We start from the raw sequence: 14,139 nt of genomic DNA, 5'->3' as shown, positions 1-14,139 counted from the left end.
TGTGGCTAACTTGCTGTTCTGTCCCCGGTGGTGTGGGTCCCCTACCTTTAACCTGCTCCCTCTCCCAGGGGCCGGTCACCCAGGTGGCCTCCAAATAACTCACATGCCCAGGAGCAGTACTTTTGGGTTATAAGTGTGTTTCATCGGACTCTTCTGTTACATTTGCTCCTGAATATTTGCTAAGGAAATAATTTTTAGCACCCAGGAGAGCATCTCAGTTCGGGGTGGGGGGAAGGGTCTACATGTGTTGCAAAACCCTCCTGGGGTTGCCCCAATTAGCAAATAAAAATAGTTTTCCTGGTTAAATTTGAATTTCAGATAGCAACACATTTTTTGTATATGTATATTCCTTGGGGCGCCTGGGTGGCTCAGGTGGTTAAGCGTCCGACTTCGGCCCAGGTCATGATCTCACAGTTCGTGAGTTCGAGCCCTGCGTCAGGCTCTGTGCTGACGCTTCTGAGTTTGTATCTTCCTCTCTCTCTCTCTGCCCCTCCCCAACTCATGCCTTGTCTCTCTCTCTCTCTCTCTCAAAAATAAACATCAAAAAAATTTTTAGTATATATATATATATATATATATATATGTCCCATACAGTGATTGGTATATATGTATACTTAAAAAGTATTTGTTGTTTATCTGAAACTCAAATTTTTTTTAATTTTTTTTTAACATTTATTTATTTTTGAGACAGAGAGAGACAGAGCATGAACAGGGGAGTGTCAGAGAAAGAGGGAGACACAGAATCTGAAACAGGCTCCAGGCTCTGAGCTGTCAGCCCAGAGCCCGACGTGGGGCTCGAACCCACGGACCGCGAGATCATGACCTGAGCCGAAGTCAGACGCTTAACTGACTGAGCCACCCAGGCACCCCTGAAACTCAAATTTAACTGGGCATCCTATGTTTTATCTGGTGACCCTACCTACCTCCAACACGTTAAGATTATTTGATTTCTCAGACCGGGGAACAGAATCACAGAATCAACCAACACAAAGTCGGGGAAATTCCACCAATGCTCGGTTAGGAGTGATGACATATATTTAGGAAGCCCGTACAACGAAATTACAATAAACGTTTATTGAGCCGCAATTTTCACAATATTTTCATTCTGTTCTGAAATCGGTCTACAAATATCTCTACAGAACACTAAGGCCAGTGATTTAATAAATAAGAGGAATGTATTTAGCACTTTGCAAATAAAAGAAGCCTTATACATTCAGGTCTCTATTCGACACTCACAGAATCAGTTTCCCAAGGCTTTAGGCAACGAAAATGTGCGCACAGCACAGACACATACACACCAGCGTATTCAAATCCGATGGGTTTAGATTAAGCGTGAAATCAAATGCTGCATAAAATCGATAACCAGATACACAAAGGATGAACTCAATCACGAACGCACTGTTTGATAATGGACACCGTTACCTCACTAGTATGATTTCCAGTTCAGAAGGAAATAAAGGATTGCTTCGCTGGATTTTAAGTGACCACAAATCACCGTCACCATCACAAGAAATCAGTTGAATTGCACGGTACCCAGAGATTGAACACACATGCGACTGTTAAGCTGACACCACAATAAAACCTTGAAATCTGCGAAAAGACGTGGGGACATAGGGTCGATGACACCGTTAGCTGCCACAGGTTTCCCGTAAACGACGCAAGTGACCATCAGCTTTTTATGCCACCACAGGGGAAAAAACTGGTCCTGCTCTGTCTCCTGCAAAAAACTCAGGACGCTGAACAAAGCCTGCTTCTCCCAGAGACTGTATATCATATCGACGGCTGTCCGTTACTAATTTTAAGGGTACTATGTTAGACCCCGCAAAAAATAGATGATTCCATCGCTCACCACTCACAAGTGAGGGGCAAAAAGTCCAAGACTCAAAGGACCGTAAACAAAACTTTGCAGAATGGAGATCTATTATCATTACTATTTTGATTTGGGGACGAGGGGGTGACACCTCAGGGCCTTAGGAATTCCTGCTAACACAAGCCAGCTGGATGGCCGGAGCTGGCTTTTGGGTTCAGTCAGGCAATTCGAACCCCGTCAGGGAGAAGTTACCAGACGTCCTTCACCTAAAGCATCTTGGGGAGTACCAGGAAGCACAGAAACGAAACAGTTCAGAATTTCCGCTAATGACAAGGCGTATTAACCGTGTTTTGGATGCGTTGGCTTTGGCGTGTTTTTCCTAACCTCTCCGTGAGGCCGCTGAATCGGAGGCAGACCGGCAATCAAGGTGGTTTACACATTCCCCCCGAGCCAGCCCTCGCGGGCGTGCAAAGTCACATCACAACCCTCCCGACCACTGCCCCCACAACCTGCACGTCCGCGCCTGGCACCGGTAAGGCATGTTCAAACCCGTTGCTTCCTCCCACCGCGGTGACGGAGCCCAGACACACACCCAGTCCGCGTCCCGACCCCGTGTGAGGCTTCGCGAGGCCCTGCAAGGCATGCTGCGGCCAGGTGCTTTAGGGAACCGTGCCGAGAACCTTCTCTCAACGGGATTAGCCCCCGTGCTGTCACCCAGGTCACCTTCGTAAATGAAGACCCCGGCACAGTTCACAAGAGCAGCTTTCAAGAAATTCCGTTGCTGTGTTTTGCCCCCAGAAGTGATGTGGGTTATCACGGAAACATGAGGCCAAACCACCCCCCACCCCCCCCGGAAGCCAGGGGATGCTGATCTTGACCGGTACGGGGAATGCCTTTGTGGAGGGCTGACGTACCACGGAAGCGTCTTTGCTAGCACGTCAGGGAACAGGTCCCTCTGAACACAGACTCCAGAAGATCCACTCAAGTGCAGCAATTTTGAGACGGCCGGTCCTTTTCCTTTTCTGTCCTTGGCGTTGGTTGTTACTGAGGCACTGGAAAATAAAAACTAGTCGAGTTTAAGATCTCTAGAAAACAGAGTCTTAATTCGAACCCATCCACGGTCGTTTCTGTCAGGGTTTTTTAGATCACACTGAATATGAAGTGTCGCCCTAATAGGTCCTACAACCCAGAAGACATTAAAAAAAGGTTTCTCTTCCAGGTATGAGATGTGGTACAAAAATACATTTTCCCCCCATGTACAAAAGAGAGAAAAAAGAAAGACACGGGGAGTAGTGGGAAAGGCCAAATACCCTAAGAAGCTTCCGTGGAGCGGAGAGAGAGAAAATAAAATCCCCAACTATTTGGGGTTAAGACGAGGCCCCAAAACAAAAGTCAAATGGATGCGTTAAAAAGCAGGCGTTGTTCAGACCGAACGTCCACGGTTTCTACCAGAATTCCAAAGAATGTTCTGCCCCGAAGTGATACTCCTTTGTAACTGTAGGTGCTTTCATTAAAAATAAAGCCATCTTTCATCGCAGTGCATGAAACCAAGGTTGGCCTCAGAGAGCCCACCCTTGGCTAATGGGGTGGAAACAGCGCATGTGACCAACAGCGATTTCTACCTGCTGCTTACGGCCTCCGCGCGCCAGCGCCCAGGTGCACGCGCCTCCCTTGGTTTACCGGAAGTGAAAACGGTTTTCCTGTTGACCCCAACACAGCACGGTGCCTTTCAGGGTTCGCGGGGGAAGGCGGCCGGGGGAACAGAGTGGATATTCCATCCAGACCGGTGACAGTTTAGGACTTACAAGCTGTGTGCAGAGAAACGTCAGTTCTGCCCTGGCCAACGCGAGCAAAGCAATGTTTTGGGATCTCAACGCGCCCGATGCACGAGAGCCAAACGCACAAGAGGAAGGCAGGCCGGGATGGCCTCCCGGGGCTATTTTTTATACCCCTTGTGCTAAAAGAGACTGGCCTCCAAGATTCTGACTGCAACGGCTTCGGGCTCCAAATGCCCCCGGAGAAAGGTTTGCCCCGGGCAGACCCCGGAAAACACGTATGCGTTTCAGCAAGAGAACCGAATGCTGCAAAGGTTGGGTCCCGTTACGTGCACCTCACACAGAGAGGTTTCGTAAACATTCTCAGAAACATCCGCTCTGGTTTTCTGGATACTTGCAACCAGCAGTAAAACTTCACAGAAACCGCACAGGAGTTAGCAGACAGCTGAGTGTTTCTCCGGAACGATGGGTGGACCGTGGGGGTCTTGGTTCTACCCGATCCAACTGGGGGGGGGGGGGGTCTCTGCAAATCTGCATACAGAGGCTCTGTCGGGGGGCCACCGGGGCACGTAGGTGGGCAGGGAAGGATTGTGGCAGCCAGAGCTCCCTTTTCTTGTTCATGTGTTGCCTGATGCTTACCAACAGGCCTGGGGGGGGGGGGGGGGGCTACACTGGGCCGCGTGCATCGAGCCCTGATCCAGCCTCGCAAGGCGCCCCTGTCGAGGACCCCCATCGCTGTCTGCCCGGTATGTCCCTCTCTGCCCCTAGGCGCCGCCGAAAATGAGGGCACCACAGACTTCACACAGAAAGCACATAACACGTGTGTCGTAAAAATTTCAGGAAAAAGAATTCGGATCTTCTCCAAGGCGTGTTTATTGCTGCTTACTGCTCCTGAGAATGCCTTATAAGCAGCAAGAGACTTGAAAATGTTATTAGCTGCTAGAGTTTGTTTTAATTCCGAGGTCCTGAGTCAACCCACGCTACAGTGACACAAATAAAAACCCTTGAGAGCGTACCTTTTCTCTACAGGTCTAGCTGGCGAATGGTGATACCAGGGCATCAGATAGACTCCGGACAGGGGGAGTTTTGGCACTCACCCAGGTAGCTCTCGGCATCGAACTCCAAAGACATTTCTTTGCTTGGTCCTTGGATCTTCCCTTACAAAACGTGGAGGTTAAAAACATCAAAGTTCAGAAAGGGAAAACAAAAACAGAAACAAACGATCTCAGGTTTTCTATGAATAACGATCTCTTTCTCCATTTAGAAATATAATTGACGGGGGCCTGGCTGGGGTCACGAGGACCCAGAAGATGGTTTAGTTCCGTCCTGGACCCCAACCACCCACATCCAGAAACAACGACATCCATCAGCTAAGTCACCGTCAACCAAAAATGACATAAAACGAAGTTCACGGTTTTGGAACATGAGAAGAACGCACACAGACCTCACCCACCAATCCCTATGCCGTGACAACAAACAGTGGCGCTGGAACTCTTGGTCTAAAACGTCCGATTAGCATATTCTCCCCCTCAGTGTAAAGTTTTATTAAACTTGACTCGATCTGCCTTTATTAAAAAACCTTACAAAAGATGTATTTAAGTGCTTGAAAAAATTAACTTTATGCACTATGCACAGATAAACTCTTACCATACAGCTAATATGGTTATATCCTTTGTTTTAAAAAATATTTCTTCCCCCCCCAACGACCCTTCGCGGGTGGTTCCGCGTCAACGATCCTGTCATTCCTCTGGGAACGTGTCCTAGGGGTTGACACGTGGCCGGAAATACCCTCGCAAAGCGCCCCGGCTCCTGCCCGGGAATGTTCATCAGGACTGTTTGGGCTTTGCTGTTCTCTTTTTCCTTCTTCTTTTTTGCTTTCTGAGACAGGGCGCTGGTACGGGGGGACCCGGCCGGCTGGCTGATTGTCACTTGCCGTTGGTGCGGTCGAGACTCTCCAGCACTTTGTTGAGGCGGATGTTGAGCAGTCTGACCTGGTTCTCCAGGTGCTCCAGCTTCTCCTCCACGCTGGGGCCACTGGGGCTGCTGCGCCAGTAGAAGCCCATGGGCCCGGTCATGAAGTAGACGGCCACCACGAAGCACAGGGGCAGGACTGCGTTCTCCGGCTCCCCCTCGTACTTGTGCAGGACGTAGACGCAGGACATGGAAAACAGGATGACCCGGGCGATCCAGAAGAAGCGGCCGAACGCCACGTGCAGCAGGCTGAAGGTGAAGCCCAGCGTCAGAGACAGGAACCAGTAGGCCAGGAGGACGACGCCCACCAGCAAGAGGGCGCGGGCCGGGCTGTTGGCCACCGAGGCCGGGCTGAAATACTGGGACAGGTTCGACACTGCGGAACAGAAAAGAGGGACAGTGGCGGGTCAGCACGAGTCGGGGGCTTCTCTGCAAGCGGGGTGCGGGGGTGCGCTGGGTCTCCGCCCTACGCACGTCAAGTCCGCGGCCTGTTTATCCTTCACACGAAGCCCTGGGGGAAGGCAGGGCACCCTCCGAGGCCACCTGCCGCATCCTGAGTTGAAAACGCCTTTCGTGGCAGGGCGGAGCTTACAAGCCCGTCCTCTATCTCCTTCCTTCCTGTCCCCCACGGTAGCAAACGCCCAGGTGTAGGCTGGGTGCGTGGCTGCCTAGGAGGAAGGCGTTTCCAGCCTCCCTTGAAGCTCCGAGACCAAGCTCTGGTCGAGGAGATATTTTGTGGTGGCTTTGCGGGGTCTTTCCTAAAAGTAGCAGGAATGTGCCCTTTCTCTCTTCTTCTGCCTGCTGCGATGGAGATGCGATGGCGGGAGTGGGAGCAGCTATATTGGGCCATGAGGTAAGGGCAGTCACCTAAGCCATAAGACGGACGGTGCCTCGGTCCTGAGGCCCTCGTGCTGCAAAGCCACCTCCCTGCCTAACCACCTACCTGTGAACACTGACACAGCTTTATTGAGATATAACTGACAAAAAGCACCGTATAAGTTCAAGAGCATGACTCATTACATAGATTGTGAAATTATTAGCACAATAAATTTAATGAACATCCATCACTTCATATGGATACAAAAAAAAAAAGAGAGAAAAAAATGCTTTTTTTCTTGTCCTGAGAACTCTTAGGATCTACTCCTCTCTTAATAACTTTCATATATACCATAGAGCAGAGTTAACTGCAGTCCTCACTTTCTAAATTACACCCCCGGTGCTTACTTATCTTATCACTAGAAATTTGTACCTTGATTCCTCTTATTCCAATTCCCGCACCCACTATCACCCACCTCTGACTACAAATCTGATCTCTTTTTCCATGAGTTGTTGTTGTTGCTGGTTTTTTTTTTTAAGTTTATTTTTATTTTTGACAGAGAGAGACAGGTAGAGCATGAGTGGGGGAGGGGCAGAGAGAGAGAGGGAGACACAGAATCGGAAGCAGGCTCCAGGCTCTGAGCTGTCAGCAAAGAGCCCGACGCGGGGCTCGAACTCACGGACCGCGAGATCGTGACCTGAGCCGAAGTCGGACGCTCAACTGACTGAGCCCCCCAGGTGCCCCTGCTGGTTTGTTTTTTTTTTTTTAAGATTCTTCATATAAGTGAGATTATCAGGTATTTGTCTTTCTCTGACTTGTTTCACATGCCATAATGCCCTCGAGGTCCATCCAAGTTGTCACAAATGGCAGGCAGGATTTCCTTCTCTTTTATGGCCGAATAACATTCCACGGGGTGTGTGTGTGTGTGTGTGTGTGTGTGTGTGTGTGTGTCACTTCTTCACTGCCTCAATTTACAATCCCACCACCAGTGCACAAGGAAGGGTTCCTTTCGGTCCGCATCCTTGCCGGCATTTGTAAACTCTTGTCTTTTTGATAATGGTCATTCCAGCACGTGCGAGATAATGTGTGGTTTCGATTTGCATTGTCCTGATGAGTGACATTGAACACCTTTTTATGTAACTGTTGGCTATCTGTTCTTTTGGGTTTTTAAAAAATGTTTACTTATTTATTTTGAGAGAGCATGCACACGAGTTGGGGGAGGGCCAGAAAGAGGAGAGAGAGAGGATCCCAAGCAGCCTCCACTCTGTCAGCACACAGCCCGACACAGAGCTCGGTCCCAACAACCGTGAGATCATAACCTGAGCCGAAATCGAGAGTAGGATGCTTCACTGACTGAGCCACCCAGGCACCCCATTACCTGTTGGCCATTTGGATATCTCCTTTGGAAAAACATCTAATGGGTCCTCTGCTTATATTTTAATCAGACTGTGGGTTTCTCGCTATTGAGTTGTAGGAGCTCTTTATAGATTTTGGTTATTAACCCCTTAATAGATACGTGGTTTACAAACAGTTTTTCCCATTCCATAGGTACTTTCTTTTTTTTTTTTTAATTTTTAAAAATGTTTTTATTTATTTTCGAGACAGAAAGAGACAGAGTACAAGCGGGGGTGGGGGGCGCAGAGAGAGAGGGAGACACAGAATCCAAAGCAGGCTCCAGGCTCCGAGCTGTCAGCACAGAGCGCGACGCGGGGCTCGACCTCACAAGCCGCGAGATCATGACCTGAGCCGAAGTCGGACGCTCAACCGACTGAGCCCCCCAGGCGCCCTGGTACTTTTCATTTTGTGATGGTTTCTTCTGCTGTGCAGAAGTTTCTTGGTTTGAGTAGTACTCCTTATTTTTGCTTTTGGTGTCAAATCCAGAAAATCATTGCCAAGACCGATGTCAAAGAGCTTTATGGAGTTTTATGGTTTCTGGCCTTACATTTAATAAGTCTTTCATACATTTTGAGTTAATTTTTGTGAGTGGTATAAGGTAGGGGCCTCGTTTCATTCTTTTACGCGTGGATACCCAATTTTCCCAGCACCATCTACTAAGGCGACCGTCTTTTCTCCATTGAGTGTGCTTGGCTCCCTTGTCAAATTTCAGTTGACCACGTATCCCTGGGTTTATTTCTGGGCTCTCAGTTCTCTTCCATTGGTCTGCGTGTCAGTTTTTATGCTGGTACTATACTGTTTTGGTTCCTGAGGCTTATAATACAACTTGAAATCGGGAAGTGTGGTGTTCTTTTCTCAGGATTCCTTTGGCTTCTGCAGTTCCATGTAAATTTTAGGATTTCTTTTCCCCACATCTGTGAAAAAAAGCCATTGGAACCTTGATAGGGATTGCGTTCAATCTGTAGATGGCTTTGGGTAAATAACAGACATTTTAACATTAATTCTTCCAATCCATGAACATGGGATAATTTTCTATTTATTCACGCTGTCTCCGATGCCTTTCGTCGATGTCTTACGATTTATCTTTCACCTCCTTGATTAAGGTTATTCCTAAGTATTTTATTGTTTTTGATGCTATTGTAAATGGCATCATTTTATTTCTTTTTCGGATACATTCATTGTTAGGGTATAACAATACTGCTGATTTTTGTATGTTAATGTTGCACCCTGCAACTTTACTGAATTCATTGATCAGATCTAACAGTGTTTTCGTGGAGTCTCTAGGATTTTCTATGGATAAATCATGCCACCTGCAAACAGATAATTTTACTTCTTCTTTTCCAATTCTGATGGCTCTCGTGTTTTAAGAATAAACATTCTTCTCAAAGTCACAACACTATGGGGCGCCTGGGTGGCTCAGTCAGTTAAGCGTCCGACTTCAGATCAGGTCATGATCTCGCAGTTCATGAGTTCGAGCCCCGCGTCAGGCTCTGTGCTGACCGCTGGGAGCCTGGAGCCTGCTTCGGATTCTGTGTCTCCCTCTCCCTCTACCCCTCCCCCACTCATACTCTGTCTCTCAAATGTTAAAAATGTTAAAAAAACAACAATGGGGTGCCTTGGTGGCTCAGTCGGTTAAGCATCCGACTTCAGATCAGATCATGATCTCGCAGTTTGTGAGTTCGGGCCCCACATCGGGCTCTGTGCTGACAGCTCAGAGCCTGGAGCCTGCCTCAGATTCTGTGTCTCCCTCTCTCTCTGCCCATCCCCTGCTCACGCTCTGTCTCTCTCTGTAATAAATAAATGCTAAAAAAAAAAAAAAATTAAAACAACAACAACAAATTTCATTATGATTTTGTACTTAAATATACCTCATACTTCCAGGCTAATTTTTCTTAAACAAAATTATCTTTAATGTTTATTTATTATTGAGAGACAGAGAGACACAGAGTGTGAGCAGGGGAGGGGCAGAGAGAGAGAGGGAGACGCACAGAATCTGAAGCAGGCTCCAGGCTCTGATCTGTCAGCACAGAGCCCAACACGGGGCTCGAACTCATGAACTGCGAGATCATGACCCGAGCCGAAGTCAGTCGCCTGACCAACTGAGCCACCCAGGCGCCCCAAACATTTTCTTTTTTTAAATAGTCTTAATTTTTCAGAGGGGTTTTGGGTTCACGGAAAAATTAAGCAAAAGATATAAATTAATTAATTTATTTATTTTTATTTATTTTTTTATTTTAGAGAGAGAGAGCATTGTGTGCAGGTGGAGGGTGAGGGGCAGAGAGAGAGAGAGAGAGAGAGAGAGAGAGAGAGAGAGAATCTTAGGCAAGCTCCATACTCAGCATGGGGTCCGACTTAGGGCTTGATCCCAGACCCTGGGACCATGACCTGAGTCAAATTCAAGAGTTGTACCCTTAACCAACTGAGCCACCCAGGTGCCCCAGTATAAATTAATTTTTAAACATTGTTATTATTAATTCGTTTAGAAACAGCAATGAACCCAGGGAAGTGGGTGGGGGGTGGGCTAAATGGGTGATCGGTACTAAGGAGGGTACTTGGTTTTTGTTTTTGTTTTTAATTTTTTTTAATGTTTATTTATTTTTGACAGAGAGAGAGAGAGAGAGAGAGCGCGAGCATGAGTGGGGGAGGGGCAGAAGAGAGGGAGACACAGAATCCGAAGCAGCTCCAGGCTCCGAGCTGTCAGCACAGAGCCCGTGCCGGGGCTCGGACCCACGGACCACGAGATCATGACCTGAGCCAAAGTCGGTGGCTCAACTGACTGAGCCACCCAGGCGTCCCAGGAGGGTACTTGTTATAATGAGCACTGGGTATAATACGTGATGAATCACTAAATTCTACTGCTGAAACCAGTATTACAGACTATATGTTAACTAACTAGAATTTAAATAAAAATTTGGAAAAAAAATAACAATGGACCCATTACAGGCTAACACAAATAATATATTTTTCGAGAAGAATAACTGATTTCCAAAACAGAACCAAAAAATCCTGATGATGAAAACAGTGAGATGTTTTGCATTTTTACAACTCTTTTTTTTTTTTTTTTTAAATATCTGGCCTGTTAGGAGAGAGCTGGATCCTCAGATCTGGTTTTGAATTCACAGAAACAGAATGTCAGCCACAAACGTGGGCCACGGATAGATTTTAAACATTTCTAGGGGCACCTGGCTGGCTCAGTCCACAGAGTATGCAACTGTTGATCTTGGGGCTGTGAGTTTGAGCCCTGTGTTGGGTGTAGAGATTACTTAAGAATAAAATCTTTGTTTTATTTTATTTTTAAAGTTCATTTATTTATTTTGAGAGAGACAGCGAGCACAGGTCGGGGACGGTCAGAGAGAAGGAGAGACAGAATCCCAAGCCGACGTCACACCATCAGCACAGAGCCCGACGCGGGGCTCGAACTCACGAACAGTGAGATCATGACCTGAGCCGAAGTCAGACGCTTAACTGACTGAGCCACCCAGGCACGCTTAAAATACCTACTTTAAATAAATAAATGAATAAATGAATGAATAACAGAACAAACAAATATTTCTAGTAGCCACATTAAAAAGGGCAAAAAAGAAATAGGCAAAATTAACATTAAGATATTTAGCCCAACAGGGGCGCCTGGGTGGCTCAGTTGGTTAAGTGTCTGACTCTTGATTTCCACTCAGGTCACGATCTCACAGTTGGTGACTTTGGTGGGCTTTCTGCTGCCAACGAGGAGCCTGCTTGGGATTCTGTCTCTCCTCGCTCTCTGCCCCTCCCCCACTTATATGCACACTTGGTGTGATCTCTCTCTCTCTCTCTCAAAATAAATGAATAAACTTAAAAAAAAAAAGATATTTAGCCCAACATATGCAACATATTATCAACGTGGAATTGATGCATCGAAGGATCCCTTGAATGCCTGGCCTCACACAGGTTGCTGGAGAAGGGGGGGACCTCACGGTTCCCCTGAGGGGCCTCAGGAACCCCCTCCAGGGTTCCTCAGAGCATACTTTGAGAACCACCGGACTAGCCTATGTATATCTGAAGCTACATACCACGTATTATTATCAGGGTAACAAGGGGCTAAGTTAGGTGACCAGCGAGGACAAGGACCCTCGGTGGGGGTGGATCTAGGACTAGGGCAGAGAATGTTGACACAGGCACAGCCTCGCTGAAACCCGCGCTGCAATCCAGCGAGGGGGGTAGGAAGCAGTGTGCCTCGCCGGAGGCCCTAAAAATCGCACCTAGAACATGAGCAACTCATCACTCCTGCCTGAACCCGCTTCCCAGAGCTGCCACAACAAAGCAGCACAGGCCGAGCGGCTTAGGCGACGGGAACGTACGTATTCGCACACAGTCTGAGGTCAAGGCGTCAGCAGGGTGGCGCGTTCTGAGGCCGCCGGGGGACAGCCCGTCCCAGGCCCCTCCCCAGCCTCTGGGGGGTGTGGGCGATCCGTGGTCTTCTTGACTCGTGGGAGCATCCCCCTGCCTCCGAGACCTTCGTCTTCAGCTGGCCTTCTCCCCGCGGCCGCTGGGTCCAAGCTTCCCGCGAGGTCACCGGTCCTACCGGATTAGGGGTCCACCCCGATTCAGAGCCAGGGGAAAGCCGGCTGCGTGTGCAGCCGGACACAGACGGCCCTCGGCGTGGGGAATCGAGCCTGGGTGGGTCCCACAGGGGACTGACGAATGACTTTTCAGAGCGGATCCCCTCCGTAAGCCCTGAAGGGGTCACAAGGTATTTACCGCGGGCCCACGCGCTGCTCTGATGGCTCCGCACAAATTGTCATCTGGTCCTCACGACGTGCTGATGATACGTAGCGTTTTCCACACGGGGTGGGGGGGGGGCGCTCAGGCACACAGCGTGACTTGCCCCGGGTCCGCAGCGAGGACAGGGCGGAGCTGGGATCTCGAGGCAGGGAGTCTGGTTTTCGGACTGTGCTACCCTGATGCGTCTCACGAGCGTGCGTGTGTCAGAAGCGGCTCCCAAGGCTTCAGACAGAGTAAACAGCCTGATGAAGGGACGAGGCTTTAAGTCCACCCTTCCAACTCCTTCCCGGAAGAGTGACTTGAGCCACCGGGTCTAGAGCAGGCTAACGCCACGGTGTCCGTTATGGGAGCCATCGGCCACGTGTGGCCACTGAGCGCTTGAAACGTGGCACGTCTGAACTGGGATGTGCTGTGTCAAATACGGGCTGGATCACGAAGGCCTCACACACCCCCCCCCAAAATGTAAAGACGCCTCATTAATAATTCCACACGCTTACCACAAGTTGAGATGACAAGAGTTTGAATCTCTTGGGTTAACCGAAATACCTTATTAAGTTAGTGTCGCCGGTTTCTTTTCACTTTTTTTAACGTGGCAACTGGAGCATGTGACATCATCGGGCGCTCTCTTTCTACTGGACGGCTCTGGCTAAGGAGGCTCCACTGTAACCGGTACCCCGAGAGATTCTGGAGACAGGAATTAGAGGATTGTGCTCATGGAGACCTTGTGCACCAGAACATCCAACTTCGGAATGCTATTTCCCGTAAAGCCTCCTGTGTGCTCAGACTTCTAAGCAGAAGCTGAAAATCCCAAAGGCCTCTGGATGCTTTCAAGTTTATGCGCCAAATACAAGGGGAGAACATGACGTGGGAGGGGTTCTTTCACCTCCGGAACGTGCCAGCTGCCCTCCCCACGAACGCAAGCATGTGGGGCCTCTGCGGAATGACTCTGTTCCGGTCCCCTCCCGGGTAATCAGGAGGCTGTCTCCACCGCAGCTTTCCGCTCCAAGCTGCATGCAACTTTTTGCAATCAGGTTTGCTTCTCCAGGGCTCCTTGTTGGCCAGGGATGGAAATACGGAGAGTTTAACAATCTGGGCGGGTGGCGAATACGGACTCCGAGCGGGATTGCACACAGTTGCCGTATCTGGGTTGTGTGTTGGCTCAGCCCGACTCCCAGGAGGCTGCGAGTGGCATTGCTAGAGCATTGGGACTGTGTCGTCTTGCCCGCTGGGGGCCAGAATTCTGAAATCAAGGTGCGGGCAGGGCCGTGCTCCCTGAGCGCTCAGAGGGAGTCCCTCCTGCCTCTTGCAGCTCCTGGGGGCTCCAGGCACCCTTGGCTTGTGGCCACGTCCCTCCAGTCTCTGCCTCCGTGTCCAGAGGGCCATCTCCTCTCTGTGTGTTTGTCTCTGTGTCCAAATTTCCCTCTTCTTACAAGGACACCAGACACTGTCTGGCGGGATTTAGGAGCCACTCTAATCCAGGATAGACCCCATCTTAACTTGATCACATCTGCAAAGACTCCATTCCCAAATAAGGTCACATTCATAGATACTGGAGCTTTTGGGGTACTTTTGGGGGGACGCAAGTGAACTCCCACCAGCAGCGAAGCAGAGGG

At 49.1% G+C, this 14,139-nt stretch overlaps 1 protein-coding gene across 1 annotated transcript in view; it reads right to left on the bottom strand.

Moving 5' to 3' along the window:
• Nucleotides 1-1,055: 1,055 nt before the first annotated feature.
• BRI3BP (BRI3 binding protein) overlaps nt 1,056-14,139 on the bottom strand; it is a 28,865-nt gene continuing 15,781 nt past the window's right edge. The window contains exon 3 of the mRNA XM_047093208.1: nt 1,056-5,932. Within this exon, the coding sequence (XP_046949164.1) occupies nt 5,511-5,932 (422 nt within the window). The 3' untranslated portion in view covers nt 1,056-5,510. The remainder of the gene's footprint in view (nt 5,933-14,139) is intronic.

This window comes from Lynx rufus, unplaced genomic scaffold, assembly GCF_022079265.1.
Source record: "Lynx rufus isolate CCGP_SWC_20201006 ecotype Redwood Valley unplaced genomic scaffold, mLynRuf1.p SCAF_33, whole genome shotgun sequence".
NCBI classification, from domain to species: domain Eukaryota; kingdom Metazoa; phylum Chordata; class Mammalia; order Carnivora; family Felidae; genus Lynx; species Lynx rufus.
The sequence above is the reverse complement of the archived record's forward strand: the minus strand, read 5'-3'. Positions and strand labels throughout refer to the sequence as shown.